This window comes from Oncorhynchus nerka, linkage group LG27 (genome assembly GCF_034236695.1).
Source record: "Oncorhynchus nerka isolate Pitt River linkage group LG27, Oner_Uvic_2.0, whole genome shotgun sequence".
In the NCBI taxonomy this organism is placed as follows: Eukaryota; Metazoa; Chordata; class Actinopteri; order Salmoniformes; family Salmonidae; genus Oncorhynchus; species Oncorhynchus nerka.
Window position 1 is genome coordinate 10,111,774 of NC_088422.1, and position 22,500 is coordinate 10,134,273.

Consider the following 22,500-nt stretch of genomic DNA (forward strand, 5'->3'; position numbering starts at 1 on the left):
TCTCTCTGTCTCAATTCAATTCAATTCAAGGGCTTTATTGGGAAACGTGTTAACATTGCCAAAGCAAGTGAGGTAGATAATATATAAAGTGAATATATAAAGTGAAATAAACAATAAAGATTAACAGTAAACATTACACATACAGACATTTCAAAACAATAAAGACATTACAAATGTCATATTATATATATATACAGTGTTTTAACAATGTACAAATGGTTAAGGTATACAAGGGGAAATAAATTAGCATAAATATGGGTTGTATTTACAATGATGTTTGTTCTTCACTGGTTGCCCTTTTCTCGTGGCAACAGGTCACAAATCTTGCTGCTGTGATGGCACACTGTGGAATTTCACCCAGTAGATATGGGACTCTCTCTCTGTCTCTCTCTCTCTCTATATATATATATATGCACTATATATATATATATATATATAGAGAGAGAGAGAGAGAGAGAGAGAGAGAGAGAGAGAGAGAACAAACACCATTGTAAATACAACCCATATTTATGCGTATTTATTTTCCTTTGTGTACCCTTAACCATTTGTACATCGTTGCAACACTGTATATATACGTAATATGACATTTGTAATGTCTTTATTGTTTTGAAACTTCTGTTTGTGTAATGTTTACTGTTAATTTTGTTATGTTTATTTCACTTTTGTATATTATCTACCTCACTTGCTTTGGCAATGTTAACACATGTTTCCCATGCCAATAAAGCCCCTTGAATTGAATTGAATTGAATTGAGAGACAGAGAGTATTACTTCTGGTTGATCCCAGTATTCCTACTACAGTATTACTTTGTGCACTAGGTGCTAAATAAACACATTATCAAATTAGGTTTTCAAATGCTGATGAAGTGCTTTGTAGTATTATTTGAGGGGACTATCTACCTTACAGGCTTTGATTACAGGCTTTGATTACAGGCTTTACAGAACAGAAGGACAGTGTTCTTTGAGGTGACAGTTTCAAATCAGCTTCTCTGTGTTGTGGGGCATATTTACCTTCATGGAAAACAATTTGTTTTGTTATTTAAAAAACAAAACGTTGATAATGCAGCAATCACCTTTCTCAGTGGCTGTGTGCGGGAAGACTTCCCCATACATCAGACACATTATATCTGACGGGGAGGAATAGTCTCGCATTAGAAGAAAATACTTCAAAGACAGGTAGTGATGTTCATGAACCAGTCAATGTGGAATAGGGAATGTCTTCAAAGTTAGACTGAATGTCTCAAACTATTGGCAACTAACAGTGTTATTATTCAGACTAGCCTTTTCAGGTTTACAAGGATTCATTCAATGGCAGCCATTTTTCGAAATGACCTCAGCAGAAGACATCAACAGCAATACAACCGCAATTTTCTGAGGATAATATTCTGAGGATAAACATACCTTCCTCTTGATATCCCACTTATCGTTTTATTACCCTCTTTTTTACTATTAAGTCGAGAAGTGTCCTTCCTGTGAAATGCAGTGTGCTGTTGTTGTGTCAAATAACCAGAAAATGAAGAACCACCAATAACAAGCCGTACAGGTTTAAGGGGAACATTTCAAGGCATTTATATACATAGATCTCTTTATTGTCCACGTCCACAAAACCCTTGCATTTTAAAACATAACTGTGAAAAAAGAAAAGAAAAGAAAAATACAGAAAAAGGAAAAGAAAGGAGATCAGAAATGAACTAAAACATCTATGGTTTCACTCAACACAATGTACGGCATCCATATTAGGAAGTCTGTTTGCTTCACTTTATGTTCTGTTCAGAGAAAACAATGACGGGACTTGAGTAGAAACTCCAGAGGCTCAGCAGGACATATTGCTTTTCAGTCCCATTCACTGCTCGGGGGGAAACACTTGATCTACTTACCAAGTACTTTTACTTCACTACAATGGAAACAAAATGGGAGGTTTTGATCGCATTGCATAACCACAAAACAAAACGCGTTCGTATTACTGTTCTGACGCTTTATGAAACGAGCCTAGACTTTACATCTGTTGTTGTGTTTTGAGGTGTAATATAACAGGATTCCATTGATTATCATCTTCAGTTTCCATGTCCTATTGCTTTGGTGGACACCTTGAGGGTCTGTGAGGAGATCTGTTCCGGAACTTAAGGGTTACAGTTTCAAATCCATTCAAGTCTTGGATCATTGTGGTCAACGAGTTAAATGCACGTCGTGGTCAGTCGTATATAATTGTCTCTACGCAGTTCTCATCGCTGGAAACTGATTGCCATTCGTGTGTCTATGTTCTACTCTCTATGTTTAACAGGGATGGGCAATTCCAGTCCTCGGGTGGCTTGATTGGTGTCACAGTTTTGCCCCAGTTCCAGCTAACACACCTGACTCCAATATTCACCTAATCATGATGTTCAGTTTAGAATGACATTTGATTAACCAGCTGTGTTTGCTGGGGAAGGAGAAAATGTGTGACACCAATCAGGGCCTTGAGGACTGGAGTTGCCCACCCCTGTGAGTACGAGCTCTGGATTTGGTGTGTAAGATTTGCCACCACGTTCATCTGAATGGAGAGGCAAACCAATTCTTACCCTGTACAATTACAAGCACTTAGATTCAACATCTTGAACTGAACCATAAAGAACCATGAAAAAGAAACACTTTAACACAGTAATGGCAGATATACTGTGTATAACATACCTCCATTTGCACTGTATTATGTACCAAAATCCTCATGTTGGCTAGTGACCTGCTCTTATCAACTAGCACTCTGAAGCATTTGATTTACATCAACTTCTCTGTAATACATGTATATATAAATATTACAATCTTACAATCTACAATGCACTTCCACTGTTCCCTCTGTGTGAGTGTTCATCTGAGCTGACTGAGAGCTGATGTTCCTCTCTCACTGAGCTGACTGAGAGCTGATGTTCCTCTCTCACTGAGCTGACTGAGAGCTGATGCTTCCTCTCTCACTGAGCTGACTGAGAGCTGATGTTCCTCTCTCACTGAGCTGATGCTCCTCTCTCACTGAGCTGACTGAGAGCTGATGTTCCTCTCTCACTGAGCTGACTGAGAGCTGATGTTCCTCTCTCACTGAGCTGACTGAGAGCTGATGCTCCTCTCTCACTGAGCTGACTGAGAGCTGATGTTCCTCTCTCACTGAGCTGATGCTCCTCTCTCACTGAGCTGACTGAGAGCTGATGTTCCTCTCTCACTGAGCTGACTGAGAGCTGATGTTCCTCTCTCACTGAGCTGATGCTCCTCTCTCACTGAGCTGACTGAGAGCTGATGTTCCTCTCTCACTGAGCTGACTGAGAGCTGATGTTCCTCTCTCACTGAGCTGATGCTCCTCTCTCACTGAGCTGACTGAGAGCTGATGTTCCTCTCTCACTGAGCTGACTGAGAGCTGATGCTCCTCTCTCACTGAGCTGACTGAGAGCTGATGTTCCTCTCTCACTGAGCTGATGTTCCTCTCTCATTGAGCTGATGTTCCTCTCTCACTGAGCTGACTGAGAGCTGATGCTCCTCTCTCGCTCTCCTCACCCTTGCTGACCATCAAATAAATTAAACAACAGGGGAAGGGAACGACAGATCTTTCACATCTTTCAAAATCAAACATAAGAATCTGTCAAATGAAGAAGAAACATGGGGGTGGGGTCGGTTAATGTTCCAATGTTCATAAATGCACAGCCTGACAAAAATGTATGGGGTGGGGGAACACAACAACATACTCTGACGGACATGCCACTCCACTGTCGCAGGTCCTGTTAGGGTTCTGTAGTGTACTGAACACCACAGAGTCTCTGGTGTTTGTAGTCCTACAGGACATAGTTTACATTAGATCCCATCCTCAGTCGTACATCCACATCCAGTGTTTGGAAAGTCCTGTCTTGCTCTGTGGAGGTCCCAGGCCTGTTGTGCAGTCTTTGCATTCCTGTCCAGATACAAGGTGAAGAGGCCAGGGTCAGGCTAGTCAGGAGAACAACCTCCATTGGCTACTTTCAGTTTCTGTCCATTGTGCAAGTGAATACCTTTGTCTTGGAGTCGTGGAATAACATTTCTTTCCAAGACTCTCCTATTAGAACTCAGAATTCCAGAACAATGCGTTGTTTGGGGAAACCACAGAGTTGTCCTCACACTGTCCAAATCACACTGTCCAGATCACACTGTCCAAATCACACTGTCCAAATCACACTGTCCAAATCACACTGTCCAAATCACACTCTCTACACTTGGCTTCTTATACATGTCGTTGTTGTTGTGACATAGTTAAAAAAAAGATTGTTTCACACAGGTTGTGTGCGCTGATGATGACAACTTCAGGGTTCAAGGGCTATGGCCAGATAGTACTGTGTTGTTGTGCATTTACTCTGAGTAGGAGGACATACTCCCAAGAGAAAAGAAGGAGCACGGACTTCCAGAAATTCACAGTTCAAAAAATGACCTTTACAGTATCTCCTGGCAATTGAGAATTGAGAGTATTGACAGCACAGACTGTTGTGTAAGACTAGTATGCCAACATATGTCATGTTCATTTTCTGAAATATGACAATTATATTCTAAATTGCCATGGTGCAAGGTTTAATTGCCATGTCTGCGAGGCAAAACAATGTCACAATACATAATATAATTTTGTATGTGTATTACTTCAGACCTAAACAAATGTTGTTATAAATATATAAAGACGATTACAATGAAATAAATCTATCACTTACATGGTAGGCTATTCTATGTGACTCTGTAGTTCATGTCTGTTCCTTTGCACTGCTGTCTGGCCACATATTTGTTCAATATGTCCTCAGAGCTAATGTTCTCTGTGAATTTACACTGCCCATATATCTTCACTATCTGGCTTTACTGTCTAGAACCATTTGGAACCCTCTCCTCCTTCTTTGTTCTATTCTTTCTCTACCCAGCCTCTGTCGTCTCTTCCTGGTCACTCTCTACCCACCCTATGTCGTCTCTTCCTGGTCACTCTCTACAAAGCCTCTGTCGTCTCTTCCTGGTCACTCTCTACCCAGCCTCTGTCGTCTCTTCCTGGTCACTCTCTACCCACCCTCTGTCGTCTCTTCCTGGTCACTCTCTACCCACCCTCTGTCGTCTCTTCCTGGTCACTCTCTACCCACCCTCTGTCGTCTCTTCCTGGTCACTCTCTACCCACCCTCTGTCGTCTCTTCCTGGTCACTCTCTACCCAGCCTCTGTCGTCTCTTCCTGGTCACCTTCTCTCCTTATCCCCTGTCCTTCCCCATACCGACCATCTGTCCTCTCTTCCTGGTCACCTTCTCTCCTATCCCCTGTCCTTCCCCATACCGACCATCTGTCCTCTCTTCCTGGTCACCTTCTCTCCTATCCCCTGTCCTTCTCTCTACCCACCTCTATCTTCTCTCTACCCACCTCTCTCTTCTCTCTCTCTCTCTCTCTCTCTCTCTCTCTCTCTCTCTCTCTCTCTCTCTCACAGATTGTCTTGTAGCCTCTCCATGTAGGTTCTGATCTCTGCCGATGGACCCAGGTCCATGTCCTGGCACACCCACTTGATATCGTCCTCGTTGCCAATGAGGATGGAGTTAGTGTAGGGCCCCCCATCGTCAGGCAGCACTGTGGCGAAGGAAGTGAACTTAACCCGCTTGCGCTTGGCAGCGCTGGGGGAGTTGTTGAGAGGCTCTGCCTTGCCTGCCGGATCCTTGCCGGCGCACTGCCGGGGCTCCGAGAGGGAGCGGGGGAGGGTCTGGCCATGGGTGGAGGTCCTCTGCACCTCCACATTACCCCCTCCGTTGAGCAGATACTTGCTCTCCTCGTAGCCCTCACTCCGATCAATGATGGTGGTGCACTCGTCCTGGTGCGGCGACTGGCGCTGGTCACTGTGGTGTTCCAGCAGGTCGGCCTCGTTGCCCAGCCACACCCAGTCGTGGGCGTGGTTCATGTTGCCTTGCTCCAGCGCGGGCAGCTGCTTGTGACGGTAGCGGAAGGCAAAGCTCACACAGTTGATGAGGAACACCAGGATGGCCAGGCAGAAGACCCCCAGCAGGGCGTACATGCCGATCTCCAGGTCGGATAAACCCCGGAGGGTCTGAGACAGGTCGCTCTCCGCGCCCCCAGGTACGTCCACCTGGGCAGGGAAGCTGGTGTAGTCCACGGGGGCGTTCTGGCCCCCTGTCCCCCGGTTGTTGCCCCCACTGCTGTGCTTGTTGCCTCCAGCCCGGTGGGTGACAGCGGTCTTAGTGGTGGTGCTAGTCTTCCTCATGGCGCCCTCCTCACGGTCTGAAGCAGCGTTGGTGTGCTTCCAGCCGTCCGATCCAGCCTTGTCTCCCTCCAGGCCCTTCTGTCTCTGGTCGCTGGTGCTGTTATCCAGCCCGCCCTCTCCCTCGTCCTGGCCCCTCAGCTCCACGTCGTTCTGGCCAAACTTGACCCTGACGCTGCCCACACCCATACCCAGGACACTCTTCCTCTTAGACTTCTGGCAGGTCTCGGAGATGACCATCTCCACTCGGACCAGCGGTCCCTGGCCCTCACCCTCGGCCACCACCACGGGCCAGCGTAGTGGCTGCTCCTGATAGGTGGACACCACCGCCTCATCCAGGGAGGTGGCGCTCAGCGTGAAGTCTCTGGGGTCGTAGATGTCGAGGGGAGTTACAGAGCCGTCACTGTACTGGATCCAGGCGCTGATGACAGCTTCCTGTGTGGGTTGGAGAAGCAAAGGAAGCCAAAGGAAAATAAAACAAAAGAGAGACAGAAAGAGAGAGAGAGAGAGAGAGAGAGAGAGAGAGAGAGAGAGAGAGAGAGAGACAGAGAGAGAGACAGAGAGACAGAGAGAGACAGAGAGAGAGAGAGAGTGACAGAGAGAGAGAGACAGACAAGAGACAGACAAGAGACAGAGAGACAGAGAGAGAAAGACAAGACAGAGTCAGTCACTACGACCCAGGCTCCGTTTTTCTCTTGGCCTTGGCAGCTAAAAACCATCTCAATCTCAATGGAAAATGAATGGCCTCAGCCTCTATCAGGCTTGACAATAACATGGGGAAATATTCTGGCAAGTAACTGAATTTGAGTTGTTAAACATTCTATACAATTGTGTGATTTATAACAAAGCAAAGCCAAAAGTGTTTGTATTCCCTCACAACTCATTAAAGTATGAATTTCCACCTATAAAAGTGTTTGTATTCCCTCACCCCAAACTCATTAAAGTATTAATTTCCACCTATAAAAGTGAAAACTCCATTACTTTTTAATCCAGAAAGAATTGTTTAATAAGTCAGTTACAACTAAACCATCCCAGAAAAGTAATTAAGTGTCTATGTTGGAAACAACAACTTATCCCCCATCCCTTGATAACAGAGAGATACATAGAAACTAAGCAATACTTAAGGGAACTGCAGGTTAATAACAATTACTGTATACTGCCAATGAAAATAAAACCCTGGGATATAATGACCCAAGGCCACATGCATATAGTACACTATAGATCAGTATACACAGTACAGGTATATGTTTTCACCAGAGAATGAAAATAAAACCCTGGGATATAATGACCCAAGGCCACATGCATATAGTACACTGTAGATCAGTATACACAGTACAGGTATATGTTTTCACCAGAGAAACTACAGAGACATGAGCATCATAGATTGAGAAGGATTTTATTCCTTGGATATGTTCACTGGAAGATGTGCCTGAGGTCTAAGCGAAATGATTTTGCATTACATTTTCAAACTACTAGAGAATGTTTAATTCATTCATTCATCCTTTAACCTGAGGCATATGCGCAGTATGTCTGTGCAAAAAGTGGGTATGTGCCCTGTATTTATACAGTAGTATTGTATCTATTGGCTGTGATTTACATTTTATTTATTATTTATTTATTTATTTATTTTTACCAGCAGGTCCTGGGCGGTAGTGGTCAGTGTGTGTGTGTGTGTGTGTGTGTGTGTGTGTGTGTGTGTGTGTGTGTGTGTGTGTGTAGTGACCTGTTTGGGGCTGTGCAGCAGGTCCTGGACGGTAGTGGTCAGTGTGTGTGTGTGTGTGTGTGTGTGTGTGTGTGTGTGTGTGTGTGTGTGTGTGTGTGTGTGTGTGTGTGTGTGTGTGTGTAGTGACCTGTTTGTGGGCTGTGCAGCAGGTCCTGGGCGGTAGTGGTCAGTGTGTGTGTGTGTGTGTGTGTGTGTGTGTGTGTGTGTGTGTGTGTGTGTGTGTGTAGTGACCTGTTTGGGGCTGTGCAGCAGGTCCTGGGCGGTAGTGGTCAGTGTGTGTGTGTGTGTGTGTGTGTGTGTGTGTGTGTGTGTGTGTGTGTGTAGTGACCTGTTTGGGGCTGTGCAGCAGGTCCTGGGCCCCGGTAGGTAGTGGTCAGTGTGTGTGTGTGTGTGTGTGTGTGTGTGTGTGTGTGTGTGTGTGTGTGTGTGTGTGTGTGTGTGTGTAGTGACCTGTTTGGGGCTGTGCAGCAGGTCCTGGGCGGTAGTGGTCAGTGTGTGTGTGTGTGTGTGTGTGTGTGTGTGTGTGTGTGTGTGTGTGTGTGTGTGTGTGTGTGTGTAGTGACCTGTTTGGGGCTGTGCAGCAGGTCCTGGGCGGTAGTGGTCAGTGTGTGTGTGTGTGTGTGTGTGTGTGTGTGTGTGTGTGTGTGTGTGTGTGTGTGTGTGTGTGTGTGTGTGTAGTGACCTGTTTGGGGCTGTGCAGCAGGTCCTGGACGGTAGTGGTCAGGGTGTGTGTGTGTGTGTGTGTGTGTGTGTGTGTGTGTGTGTGTGTGTGTGTGTGTGTGTGTGTGTGTGTGTGTGTGTGTGTGTGTGTGTGTGTGTGTGTGTGTGTGTGTGTGTGTAGTGACCTGTTTGGGGCTGTGCAGTAGGTCCTGGGCGGTAGTGGTTAGTGCGATGGCCTGGTTGCTTCCTGACTGCATGTTCATGGTTATAGACGCTACCAGCTGGACCCCCAGGTCTGTGATGGTCACCTTGTCATCTTTCACCGTTAAGGTCTTCTCTGCCAGGATAGAGTCGGACAAAGGGGACAGGACCTAGCAACCACAACAACAAAAAACAACCACACTGGTTATATTGTTTTACATGGAGAGAAATTTAGAATTTATTGTGTTATTTTTCATATTCATTTGGTAAATATTTTCTTATCTCTTCTTGAACTGCACTGTTGGTTAAGGGCTTGTAAGTAAGCATTTCACGGTAAGGTTTACACTTGTTGTATTCAGCATTTCACGGTAAGGTCTACACTTGTTGTATTCAGCATTTCACGGTAAGGTCTACACTTGTTGTATTCAGCATTTCACGGTAAGGTCTACACTGTTGTAAGTAAGCATTTCACGGTAAGGTTTACACTTGTTGTATTCAGCATTTCACGGTAAGGTTTACACTTGTTGTATTCAGCATTTCACGGTAAGGTCTACACTTGTTGTATTCAGCATTTCACGGTAAGGTCTACACTTGTTGTATTCAGCATTTCACGGTAAGGTCTACACTTGTTGTATTCAGCATTTCACGGTAAGGTCTACACTGTTGTATTCAGCATTTCACGGGAAGGTCTACACTTGTTGTATTCAGCATTTCAAGGTAAGGTCTACACTGTTGTAAGTAAGCATTTCACGGTAAGGTTCTACACTCGTTGTTTTCAGCGCATGTGACAACGTTTGATTTGATTTGGATACCTCTGTAAGAGGTTAGCGTCCCCATCTACAGCAAGGCAGCTGGTGTCGGCGTGGTTTTGAATACGGCCCCAAACTCTCTGTCTAGCTTTACCAGTATCTCTTCTCTGTCCAATAAAGTACAACATTCTTTAAAATATATATTCTTTAAATTACAACTACAGCAAAATGATATTTTGTGTAGAAAAAAATATGCAAAGAAATACTGTGGGTTCTCATCAGTTTGCAGGGGGTTCTCTTCAGACTGCTGGGGGTTCTCTTCAGGCTGCATGGGGTTCTCTTCAGGCTGCAGGGGGTTCTATTCAGACTGCAGGGGGTTCTCTTCAGGCTGCAGGGGGTTATTTTCAGACTGCAGGGGGTTCTATTTAGACTGCAGGGGGTTCTATTCAGACTGCGGGGGGTTCTTTTCAGGCTACAGGGGGTTCTCTTCAGGCTGCAGGGGGTTCTATGCAGGCTGCAGGGGATTCTATTCAGGCTGCAGGGGGTTCTCTTCAGACTGCAGGGGGTACTCTTCAGGCTGCAGGGTGTTCTATTCAGACTGCAGGGGGTTCTCTTCAAGCTCCAGGAGGTTCTCTTCAGGCTGCAGGGGGTTCTTTTCAGGCTGCAGGGGGTTCTCTTCAGACTGCAGGGGGTTCTCTTCAGACTGCAGGGGGTTCTCTTCATACGGCAGGGAGTTCTATTCAGACTGCAGGGGGTTCTATTCAGACTGCAGGGGGTTATATTCAGGTTGCAGGGGTTCTATTCAGGCTGCAGGGGTTCTATTCAGGCTGCAGGGGGTTCTATTCAGGCTGCAGGCTGGGGGTTCTCTTCAGACTGCTGGGGGGGTTCTCTTCAGGCTGCATGGGGTTCTCTTCAGACTGCAGGGGGTTCTATTTAGACTGCAGGGGGTTCTATTCAGACTGCGGGGGTTCTTTTCAGGCTACAGGGGTTCTCTTCAGGCTGCAGGGGTTCTATTCAGGCTGGGGTTCTATTCAGGCTGCAGGGGATTCTATTCAGGCTGCTGCAGGGGGTTCTCTTCAGACTGCAGGGGTCTCTTCAGGCTGCAGGGTGTTCTATTCAGACTGCAGGGGTTCTCTTCAAGCTCCAGGAGGTTCTCTTCAGGCTGCAGGGGGTTCTTTTCAGGCTGCAGGGGTTCTCTTCAGACTGCAGGGGGTTCTCTTCAGACTGCAGGGGTTCTCTTCATAGGCAGGGAGTTCTATTCAGACTGCAGGGGGTTCTATTCAGACTGCAGGGGGTTATATTCAGGTTGCAGGGGGTTCTATTCAGGCTGCAGGGGTTCTATTCAGGCTGCAGGGGGTTCTACTTCAGGCTGCAGGGGTTCTCTTCAGACTGCAGGGGGTTCTCTTCAGGCTCCAGGGGGTTCTATTTAGACTGCAGGGGGTTCTATTCAGGCTGCAGGGTGTTCTATTCAGGCTGCAGGGGGTTCTATTCAGGCTGCAGGGGATTCTATTCAGGCTGCAGGGGGTTCTCTTCATACGGCAGGGGGTTCTATTCAGACTGCAGGGGGTTCTATTCAGGCTGCAGGGTGTTCTATTCAGGCTGCAGGGTGTTCTATTCAGGCTGCAGGGGTTTCTATTCAGACTGCAGGGGGTTCTTTTCAGGCTGCAGGGGGTTCTATTCAGACTGCAGGGGGTTCTCTTCATACGGCAGGGGGTTCTATTCAGACTGCAGGGGGTTCTATTCAGACTGCAGGTGGTTCTATTCAGACTGCAGGTGGTTCTATTCAGACTGCAGCGGGTTCTCTTCAGGCTCCAGGAGGTTCTCGTCAGGCTGCAGGGGCTTCTCTTCAGGCTGCAGGGGGTTCTATTCAGACTGCAGGAGGTTCTATTCAGGCTGAAAGGGGTTCTCTTCAGGCTGCATGGGGGTTCTATTCAGACTGCAGGGGGTTCTATTCAGACTGCAGGGGGTTCTATTCAGGCTGCAGGGTGTTCTATTCAGGCTGCAGGGGGTTCTATTCAGACTGCGGGGGGTTCTATTCAGACTGCAGGGGTTCTCTTCAGACTGCAGGGGGTCTATTCAGACTATAGGGGGTTCTATTCAGACTACAGGGGGTTCTATTCAGGCTGCAGGGTGTTCTATTCAGACTGCAGGGGGTTCTCTTCAGGCTCCAGGAGGTTCTCTTCAGGCAGCAGGGGGTTCTTTTCAGGCTGCAGGGGGTTCTCTTCAGGCTGCAGGGGGTTCTATTCAGGCTGCAGGGGGTTCTCTTCATACGGCAGGGGGTTCTATTCAGACTGCAGGGGGTTCTATTCAGACTGCAGGGGGTTCTATTCAGGCTGCAGGGGGTTCTATTCAGGCTGCAGGGGGTTCTATTCAGACTGCAGGGGGTTCCATTCAGGGGTTCTATTCAGACTGCAGGGGGTTCTATTCAGACTGCAGGGGTTCCATTCAGACTGCAGGGTGTTCTCTTCAGGCTGCAGGGGGGTCTATTCAGACTATAGGGGGTTCTATTCAGACTACAGGGGGTTCTATTCAGGCTGCATGGGGTTCTATTCAGACTGCAGGGGGTTCTATTTAGACTGCAGGGGGTTCTATTCAGGCTGCAGGGGGTTCTATTCAGGCTGCAGGGTGTTCTCTTCAGGCTGCAGGGGGTTCGATTCAGGCTGCAGGGGGTTCTATTCAGACTGCAGGGGGTTCTATTCAGACTGCAGGGAGTTCTATTCAGACTGCAGGGTGTTCTATTCAGGCTGCAGGGAGTTCTATTCAGACTGCAGGGGGTTCTATTCAGACTGCAGGAGGTTCTATTCGGGCTGCAGGGGGTTCTATTCAGACTGCAGGGTGTTCTATTCAGGCTGCAGGAGGTTCTATTCAGACTGCAGGGGGTTCTATTCAGGCTGCAGGAGGTTCTATTCAGACTGCAGGGGGTTCTATTCAGACTGCAGGGTGTTCTCTTCAGGCTGCAGGGGGTTCTATTCAGACTGCAGGGGGTTCTATTCAGACTGCAGGGGGTTCTATTCAGGCTGCAGGGGGTTCTATTCAGACTGCAGCGGGTTCTATTCAGACTGCAGCGGGTTCTCTTCAGGCTCCAGGAGGTTCTCTTCAGGCTGCAGGGGGTTCTCTTCAGGCTGCAGGGGGTTCTATTCAGACTGCAGGAGGTTCTATTCAGGCTGAAGGGGGTTCTCTTCAGGCTGAAGGGGGTTCTCTTCAGGCTGCATGGGGGTTCTATTCAGACTGCAGGGGTTCTATTTAGACTGCAGGGGTTCTATTCAGGCTGCAGTGTGTTCTATTCAGACTGCAGGGGGTTCTCTTCAGGCTCCAGGAGGTTCTCTTCAGGCTGCAGGGGGTTCTATTCAGGCTGCAGTGTGTTCTATTCAGACTGCAGGGGGTTCTATTCAGACTGCAGGAGGTTCTATTCGGGCTGCAGGGGTTCTATTCAGACTGCAGGGGTTCTATTCAGGCTGCAGGAGGTTCTATTCAGACTGCAGGGGTTCTATTCAGGCTGCAGGAGGTTCTATTCAGACTGCAGGGGTTCTATTCAGACTGCAGGGGTTTCTCAGGGGTTTCAGGCTGCAGGGGGTTCTATTCAGACTGCAGGGGGTTCTATTCAGACTGCAGGGGGTTCTATTCAGGCTGCAGGGGGTTCTATTCAGACTGCAGCGGGTTCTATTCAGACTGCAGCGGGTTCTCTTCAGGCTCCAGGAGGTTCTCTTCAGGCTGCAGGGGGTTCTCTTCAGGCTGCAGGGGGTTCTATTCAGACTGCAGGAGGTTCTATTCAGGCTGAAGGGGGTTCTCTTCAGGCTGAAGGGGGTTCTCTTCAGGCTGCATGGGGGTTCTATTCAGACTGCAGGGGGTTCTATTTAGACTGCAGGGGGTTCTATTCAGGCTGCAGTGTGTTCTATTCAGACTGCAGGGGGTTCTCTTCAGGCTCCAGGAGGTTCTCTTCAGGCTGCAGGGGGTTCTTTTCAGGCTGCAGGGGGTTCTCTTCAGGCTGCAGGGGGTTCTATTCAGGCTGCAGGGGGGTTCTCTTCATACGGCAGGGGTTCTATTCAGACTGCAGGGGGTTCTATTCAGACTGCAGGGGTTCTATTCAGGCTGCAGGGGGTTCTATTCAGGCTGCAGGGGGTTCTATTCAGACTGCAGGGGTTCATTCAGACTGCAGGGGGTTCTATTCAGACTGCAGGGGGTTCTATTCAGACTGCAGGGGGGTTCCATTCAGACTGCAGGGTGTTCTCTTCAGGCTGCAGGGGGTTCTATTCAGACTGCAGGGAGTTCTATTCAGACTGCGGGGGTTCTATTCAGACTGCAGGGGTTCTATTCAGACTGCAGGGGTTCTATTCAGGCTGCAGGGTGTTCGATTCAGGCTGCAGGGGTTCTATTCAGACTGCAGGGGTTCTATTCAGACTGCAGGGGTTCTATTCAGGCTGCAGGGTGTTCTATTCAGGCTGCAGGGGGTTCTATTCAGACTGCAGGGGGTTCTATTTAGACTGCAGGGGGTTCTATTCAGACTGCAGGGGGTTCAATTCAGACTGAAGGGTGTTCTCTTCAGGCTGCAGGTGGTTCTATTCAGACTGCAGGGGGTTCTATTCAGACTGCAGGGAGTTCTATTCAGGCTGCAGGGGGTTCTATTCAGGCTGCAGGGGGTTCTATTCAGACTGCAGGGGGTTCTATTCAGACTGCAGGGAGTTCTATTCAGACTGCAGGGTGTTCTATTCAGACTGCAGGGGGTTATATTTAGACTGCAGAGGGTTCTATTCAGGCTGCAGGGGGTTCTATTTAGACTGCAGGAGGTTCTATTCAGGCTGCAGGTGGTTCTATTCAGACTGCAGGGTGTTCTATTCAGGCTGCAGGAGGTTCTATTTAGACTGCAGGGGGTTCTATTCAGACTGCAGGGCGTTCTCTTCAGGCTGCAGGTGGTTCTATTCAGACTGCAGGGTGTTCTATTCAGGCTGCAGGAGGTTCTATTTAGACTGCAGGGGGTTCTATTCAGACTGCAGGGCGTTCTCTTCAGGCTGCAGGTGGTTCTATTCAGACTGCAGGGGGTTCTATTCAGACTGCAGGGAGTTCTATTCAGGCTGCAGGGGGTTCCATTCAGACTGCAGCGGGTTCTATTCAGACTGCAGCGGGTTCTCTTCAGGCTCCAGGAGGTTCTCTTCAGGCTGCAGGGGGTTCTATTCAGGCTGCAGGGGGTTCTCTTCATACGGCAGGGGGTTCTATTCAGACTGCAGGGGGTTCTATTCAGACTGCAGCGGGTTCTCTTCAGGCTCCAGGAGGTTCTTGTCAGGCTGCAGGGGGTTCTCTTCAGGCTGCAGGGGGTTCCATTCAGACTGCAGGGGGTTCTATTCAGACTGCAGGGGGTTCTATTCAGACTGCAGGGGGTTCCATTCAGACTGCAGGGTGTTCTCCTCAGGCTGCAGGGGGTTCTATTCAGACTGCAGGGAGTTCTATTCAGGCTGCAGGGTGTTCTATTCAGACTGCAGGGGGTTCTATTCAGACTGCGGGGGGTTCTATTCAGACTGCAGGGGGTTCTAGTCAGACTGCAGGGGGTTATATTCAGGCTGCAGGGTGTTCTATTCAGGCTGCAGGGGGTTCTATTCAGACTGCAGGGGGTTCTATTCAGACTGCAGGGGGTTCTATTCAGACTGCAGGGGGTTCTATTCAGGCTGCAGGGTGTTCTCTTCAGGCTGCAGGGGGTTCTATTCAGACTGCAGGGGGTTCTATTCAGGCTGCAGGGGGTTCTATTCAGACTGCAGGGGGTTCCATTCAGACTGCAGGGGGTTCTATTCAGACTGCAGGGGTTTCTATTCAGACTGCAGGGGGTTCCATTCAGACTGCAGGGTGTTCTCTTCAGGCTGCAGGGGGTTCTATTCAGACTGCAGGGAGTTCTATTCAGACTGCGGGGGGTTCTATTCAGACTGCAGGGGGTTCTATTCAGACTGCAGGGGGTTCTATTCAGGCTGCAGGGTGTTCGATTCAGGCTGCAGGGGGTTCTATTCAGACTGCAGGGGGTTCTATTCAGACTGCAGGAGGTTCTATTCAGGCTGCAGGGTGTTCTATTCAGGCTGCAGGGGTTCTATTCAGACTGCAGGGGGTTCTATTTAGACTGCAGGGGGTTCTATCCAGACTGCAGGGGGTTCAATTCAGACTGCAGGGTGTTCTCTTCAGGCTGCAGGTGGTTCTATTCCGACTGCAGGGGGTTCTATTCAGACTGCAGGGAGTTCTATTCAGGCTGCAGGGGGTTCTATTCAGGCTGCAGGGGGTTCTATTCAGACTGCAGGGGGTTCTATTCAGACTGCAGGGAGTTCTATTCAGACTGCAGGGTATTCTATTCAGGCTGCAGGGGGTTCTATTCAGACTGCAGGGGGTTATATTTAGACTGCAGAGGGTTCTATTCAGGCTGCAGGGGGTTCTATTTAGACTGCAGGAGGTTCTATTCAGGCTGCAGGTGGTTCTATTCAGACTGCAGGGTGTTCTATTCAGGCTGCAGGAGGTTCTATTCAGACTGCAGGGGGTTCTATTCAGACTGCAGGGTGTTCTCTTCAGGCTGCAGGTGGTTCTATTCAGACTGCAGGGGGTTCTATTCAGACTGCAGGGAGTTCTATTCAGGCTGCAGGGGGTTCCATTCAGACTGCAGCGGGTTCTATTCAGACTGCAGGGGGTTCTCTTCAGGCTGCAGGGTGTTCTATTCAGACTGCAGGGGGTTCTCTTCAGGCTCCAGGAGGTTCTCTTCAGGCTGCAGGGGGTTCTTTTCAGGCTGCAGGGGATTCTCTTCAGGCTGCAGGGGGTTCTATTCAGGCTGCAGGGGGTTCTCTTCATACGGCAGGGGGTTCTATTCAGACTGCAGGGGGTTCTATTCAGACTGCAGCGGGTTCTCTTCAGGCTCCAGGAGGTTCTTGTCAGGCTGCAGGGGGTTCTCTTCAGGCTGCAGGGGGTTCCATTCAGACTGCAGGGGGTTCTATTCAGACTGCAGGGGGTTCTATTCAGACTGCAGGGGGTTCCATTCAGACTGCAGGGTGTTCTCCTCAGGCTGCAGGGGGTTCTATTCAGACTGCAGGGAGTTCTATTCAGGCTGCAGGGTGTTCTATTCAGACTGCAGGGGGTTCTATTCAGACTGCAGGGGTTCTCTTCAGACTGCAGGGGGTTCTAGTCAGACTGCAGGGGGTTCTATTCAGACTACAGGGGGTTCTATTCAGGCTGCAGGGGGTTCTATTCAGACTGCAGGGGGTTCTATTCAGGCTGCAGGGGGTTCTATTCAGGCTGCAGGGTGTTCTCTTCAGTCTGCAGGGGGTTCTATTCAGGCTGCAGGGGGTTCTATTCAGACTGCAGGGGGTTCTATTTAGACTGCAGGGGGTTCTATTCAGGCTGCAAGGGGTTCTATTCAGACTGCAGGAGGTTCTATTCAGGCTGCAGGGGGTTCTATTCAGACTGCAGGGGGTTCCATTCAGGCTGCAGGAGGTTCTATTCAGACTGCAGGGGGTTCTATTCAGACTGCAGGGTGTTCTCTTCAGGCTGCAGGGTTCTATTCAGGGTGCAGGGGGTTCTATTCAGGCTGCAGGGTGTTCTCTTCAGGCTGCAGGGGGTTCTATTCAGGCTGCAGGGGGTTCTATTCAGACTGCAGGGGGTTCTATTCAGGCTGCAGGGGTTCAGGCTGCAGGGGGTTCTATTCAGACTGCAGGAGGTTCTATTCAGGCTGCAGCTGGGGTTCTATTCAGACTGCAGGGGGTTCTATTCAGGCTGCAGGGGTTCTATTCAGACTGCAGACTGCAGGGGGTTCTATTCAGACTGCAGGGTGTTCTCTTCAGGCTGCAGGTGGTTCTCTTCAGACTGCAGGGGGTTCTATTCAGACTGCAGGGAGTTCTATTCAGGCTGTAGGGGGTTCTATTCAGACTGCAGCGGGTTATATTCAGACTGCAGTGGGTTCTCTTCAGGCTCCAGGAGGTTCTCTTCAGGCTGCAGGGGGTTCTCTTCAGGCTGCAGGGGGTTCTATTCAGACTGCAGGACGTTCTATTCAGACTGCAGGGGGTTCTCTTCAGGCTGCAGGGTGTTCTATTCAGACTGCAGGGGGTTCTCTTCAGGCTCCAGGAGGTTCTCTTCAGGCTGCAGGGGGTTCTTTTCAGGCTGCAGGGGATTCTCTTCAGGCTGCAGGGGGTTCTATTCAGGCTGCATGGGGTTCTCTTCATACGGCAGGGGGTTCTATTCAGACTGCAGGGGGTTCTATTCAGACTGCAGCGGGTTCTCTTCAGGCTCCAGGAGGTTCTTGTCAGGCTGCAGGGGGTTCTCTTCAGGCTGCAGGGGGTTCCATTCAGACTGCAGGGGGTTCTATTCAGACTGCAGGGGGTTCTATTCAGACTGCAGGGGGTTCCATTCAGACTGCAGGGTGTTCTCCTCAGGCTGCAGGGGGTTCTATTCAGACTGCAGGGAGTTCTATTCAGGCTGCAGGGTGTTCTATTCAGACTGCAGGGGGTTCTATTCAGACTGCAGGGGGTTCTCTTCAGACTGCAGGGGGTTCTAGTCAGACTGCAGGGGGTTCTATTCAGACTACAGGGGGTTCTATTCAGGCTGCAGGGGGTTCTATTCAGACTGCAGGGGGTTCTATTCAGGCTGCAGGGGGTTCTATTCAGGCTGCAGGGTGTTCTCTTCAGGCTGCAGGGGGTTCTATTCAGGCTGCAGGGGGTTCTATTCAGACTGCAGGGGGTTCTATTTAGACTGCAGGGGGTTCTATTCAGGCTGCAGGGGGTTCTATTCAGACTGCAGGAGGTTCTATTCAGGCTGCAGGGGGTTCTATTCAGACTGCAGGGGGTTCCATTCAGGCTGCAGGAGGTTCTATTCAGGCTGCAGGGGATTCTATTCAGACTGCAGGGGGTTCTATTCAGACTGCAGGGGGTTCTATTCAGAGTGCAGGGGGTTCTATTCAGACTGCAGGGGGTTCTATTCAGGCTGCAGGGTGTTCTATTCAGGCTGCAGGGAGTTCTATTCAGACTGCAGGGTGTTCTATTCAGGCTGCAGGGGATTCTATTCTGACTGCAGGGGGTTCTATTTAGACTGCAGGGGGTTCTATTCAGGCTGCAGGGGGTTCTATTCAGACTGCAGGAGGTTCTATTCAGGCTGCAGGGGGTTCTATTCAGACTGCAGGGGGTTCTATTCAGGCTGCAGGAGGTTCTATTCAGACTGCAGGGGGTTCTATTCAGACTGCAGGGTGTTCTCTTCAGGCTGCAGGTGGTTCTATTCAGACTGCAGGGGGTTCTATTCAGACTGCAGGGAGTTCTATTCAGGCTGTAGGGGGTTCTATTCAGACTGCAGCGGGTTCTATTCAGACTGCAGTGGGTTCTCTTCAGGCTCCAGGAGGTTCTCTTCAGGCTGCAGGGGGTTCTCTTCAGGCTGCAGGGGGTTCTATTCAGACTGCAGGAGGTTCTATTCAGGCTGCAGGGGGTTCTCTTCATGCTGCATGGGGGTTCTATTCAGACTGCAGGGGGTTCTATTTAGACCGCAGGGGGTTCTATTCAGGCTGCAGGGGGTTCTATTCAGACTGCAGGGGGTTCTATTCAGACTGCAGGGGATTCTATTCAGGCTGCAGGGTGTTCTATTCAGGCTGCAGGGGGTTCTATTCAGACTGCAGGGGGTTCTATTCAGACTGCAGGTGGTTCTATTCAGGCTGCAGTGGGTTCTATTCAGGCTGCAGGGTGTTCTCTTCAGGCTGCAGGGGGTTCTATTCAGACTGCAGGGGGTTCTATTCAGACTGCAGGGGGTTCTATTCAGAGTGCAGGGGGTTCTATTCAGACTGCAGGGGGTTCTATTCAGGCTGCAGGGTGTTCTATTCAGGCTGCAGGGAGTTCTATTCAGACTGCAGGGGGTTCTATTCAGACTGCAGGGGGTTCTATTCAGGCTGCAGGGTGTTCTCTTCAGGCTGCAGGGTTTCTATTCAGACTGCAGGGGGTTCTATTGAGACTGCAGGGGGTTCTATTCAGACTGCAGGGGGTTCTATTCAGACTGCAGGGGGTTCTATTCAGGCTGCAGGGTTTCTATTCAGACTGCAGGGGGTTCTATTCAGACTGCAGGGGGTTCTATTCAGACTGCAGCGGGTTCTCTTCAGGCTCCAGGAGGTTCTCTTCAGGCTGCAGGGGATTCTCTTCAGGCTGCAGGGGGTTCTATTCAGACTGCAGGAGGTTCTATTCAAGCTGCAGGGGGTTCTCTTCAGGCTGCATGGGGGTTCTATTCAGACTACAGGGGGTTCTATTCAGACTGCAGGGGGTTCTATTCAGACTGCAGGGGGTTATATTCAGGCTGTAGGGGGTTCTATTCAGACTGCAGGGGGTTCTCTTCAGGCTGCAGGGGGTTCATATACTTCAGCGGCCACTTCCTGTCTGTCTCACACTCACCAGCCATACTGTATACTTAAACATGTCAACATTCAATCAAGACAATTTAGCCTAAAGAATAGACAGGGACCAGAGATTAGGAACAGCATTTAACAAAATTGCTGTGCGCCAGAAGACAGCTGAATGTGATTGGTGTAAAAACATATCGGGGAACAAACATGTCAGAGTCAAGCTGATTCCCCTCACCACCACGGCAGGCCGGCCCTTGTTGATTGACACCACTGGGACTTCTCTCTCCGTGTGAGCGAGAAGGAGAGAGAGGAGGTAGTGGGAGAGGGAGAAGGAGAGAGAGGAGGTAGTGGGAGAGGGAGAAAGAGAGAGAGGAGGTAGTGGGAGAGGGAGAAGGAGAGAGAGGAGGTAGTGGGAGAGGGAGAAAGAGAGAGAGGAAGTAGTGGGAGAGGGAGAAGGAGAGAGAGGAGGTAGTGGGAGAGGGAGAAGGAGAGAGAGGAGGTAGTGGGAGAGGGAGAAAGAGAGAGAGGAGGTAGTGGGAGAGGGAGAAGGAGAGAGAGGAGGTAGTGGGAGAGGGAGAAGGAGAGAGAGGAGGTAGTGGGAGAGGGAGAAGGAGAGAGAGGAGGTAGTGGGAGAGCGAGAAAGAGAGAGAGAGGAGGTAGTGGGAGAGGAGAAAGAGAGAGAGGAGGTAGTGGGAGAGGGAGAAGGAGAGAGAGGAGGTAGTGGGAGAGGGAGAAGGAGAGAGAGGAGGTAGTGGGAGAGGGAGAAAGAGAGAGAGGAGGTAGTGGGAGAGGGAGAAGGAGAGAGAGGAGGTAGTGGGAGGGAGGGAGGTAGTGGGAGAGGGAGAAGGAGAGAGGAGGTAGTGGGAGAGGGAGAAAGAGAGAGAGGAGGTAGTGGGAGAGGGAGAAGGAGAGAGAGGAGGTAGTGGGAGAGGGAGAAGGAGAGAGAGGAGGTAGTGGGAGAGGGAGAAGGAGAGAGAGGAGGTAGTGGGAGAGGGAGAAGGAGAGAGAGGAGGTAGTGGGAGAGGGAGAAGGAGAGAGAGGAGGTAGTGGGAGAGGGAGAAGGAGAAATTGAAACATAAAAAAATCTGAAGAGTCCTGACGGCTTATAGCCAGCAATGAGGGACAACTCAGTAGAAATTCCCATCCCAAGCCTTTGGAGTTTCAATTATATTGGTGTTAGAGAGCCATCTGTGGGATTTCCGTGCTGCGTGGATGTTTGAGGCTCCGGTCCCTGGCTGGATGGGTGTGACACGCCCAGATGTTTCCAGAAACTGTTACACTCCCCCAGCTACCTCCTTAAACACACTTCTCACTGGGCACAGACATCAATTCCACGTCTATTCCACGATTCAACCAGTGTGATTCAACCAGTGTGATTCAACCAGTGTGATTCAACCAACGTTGATTGCCTTTGCGTACTTGTTCATCGTCACGCAATTTAATTTGAGCTGCAAAATCACTTCTGAAGACTTAAGTGAGCATGCGCTCACACGGACACACACACACACACACACACACACACACACACACACACACACACACACACACACACACACACACACACACACAAAACAAACAAAACACACAGGCCCCAAAAAATCCCATTAAGGAACAGCAGATATGCTAACACATAAAAGTAGTTTGGAGTGTTGTCGTCTCTCGCTGAGAGAATGTAATTAGGACGATGGGTGGGACGTGTGACATCATCTTTCCATGGACCAATGGCAAAGGGGCTTCTGGTGTGACAGCTAACCGACTGGAGGTTGTTTTGGCGCCATCATTTATTTATTCTTTGCTGGTCGTATTTATTGAAAAGCGGTAATGAGGCTGTGCTCTCAGCATTATACCGTCACCACTGAGATTACAGCCCCAAATCTGACAGCTAATTGAGTTCGTAATGATGTTGTGTGAGAGCTTATGGCTGCCGTGCTGCAAGGGAATGAATCAACATGGCTATGTTGTGGGGGCCTTCAATCTGATTTTTGATGTGGGAACCATGCCATTACTCCAAAACAACAAAAAATAATTATGTGCAAATATAAACAGACAGCTGATGTTTTGGAAAGGAACTGGTATACAGGAAACTGCCAAAATAAAGGAAACACCAACATAGTGTCTTTATAATGCATTGTGCCACCACGAGCCAGAACGCCTTCAATGCACCTTGGCATAGATTCTACAGGTGTCTGGACCTCTATTGGAGGGATAGAACATCATTCTTCCGTGAGAAATTCCATAATTTGGTGTTTTATTGTTCAATTGGGGTAAAATGTGGTGACTGAGACGACCATGATTGGTGACTGAGACGGCCATGGTTGGTGACTGAGACGGCCATGGTTGGTGACTGAGACGACCATGGCTGGTGACTGAGACGACCATGGTTGGTGACTGAGACGGCCATGGTTGGTGACTGAGACGACCATGGTTGGTGACTGAGACGACCATGGTTGGTGACTGAGACGGCCATGGTTGGTGACTGAGACAACCATGGTTGGTGACTGAGACGACCATGGCTATTGACTGAGACGGCCATGATTGGTGACTGAGACGGCCATGATTGGTGACTGAGACGGCCATGATTGGTGACTGAGACGGCCATGGTTGGTGACTGAGACGGCCATGGTTGGTGACTGAGA

The 22,500-nt window shown here is 49.5% G+C and overlaps 1 protein-coding gene across 1 annotated transcript in view; it reads right to left on the reverse strand.

Annotated features, from left to right (window-relative positions):
- Window positions 1-1,551: 1,551 nt before the first annotated feature.
- The window catches only part of si:dkey-215k6.1 (transmembrane protein 132C), a 545,552-nt gene continuing 524,603 nt past the window's right edge, over window positions 1,552-22,500 (reverse strand). The window contains exons 8-9 of the mRNA XM_065011376.1: window positions 8,779-8,964; window positions 1,552-6,645 (exon numbers count right to left, since the gene is read on the reverse strand). Coding sequence (XP_064867448.1) covers window positions 5,425-6,645; window positions 8,779-8,964 — 1,407 coding nt within the window. The 3' untranslated portion in view covers window positions 1,552-5,424. The remainder of the gene's footprint in view (window positions 6,646-8,778; window positions 8,965-22,500) is intronic.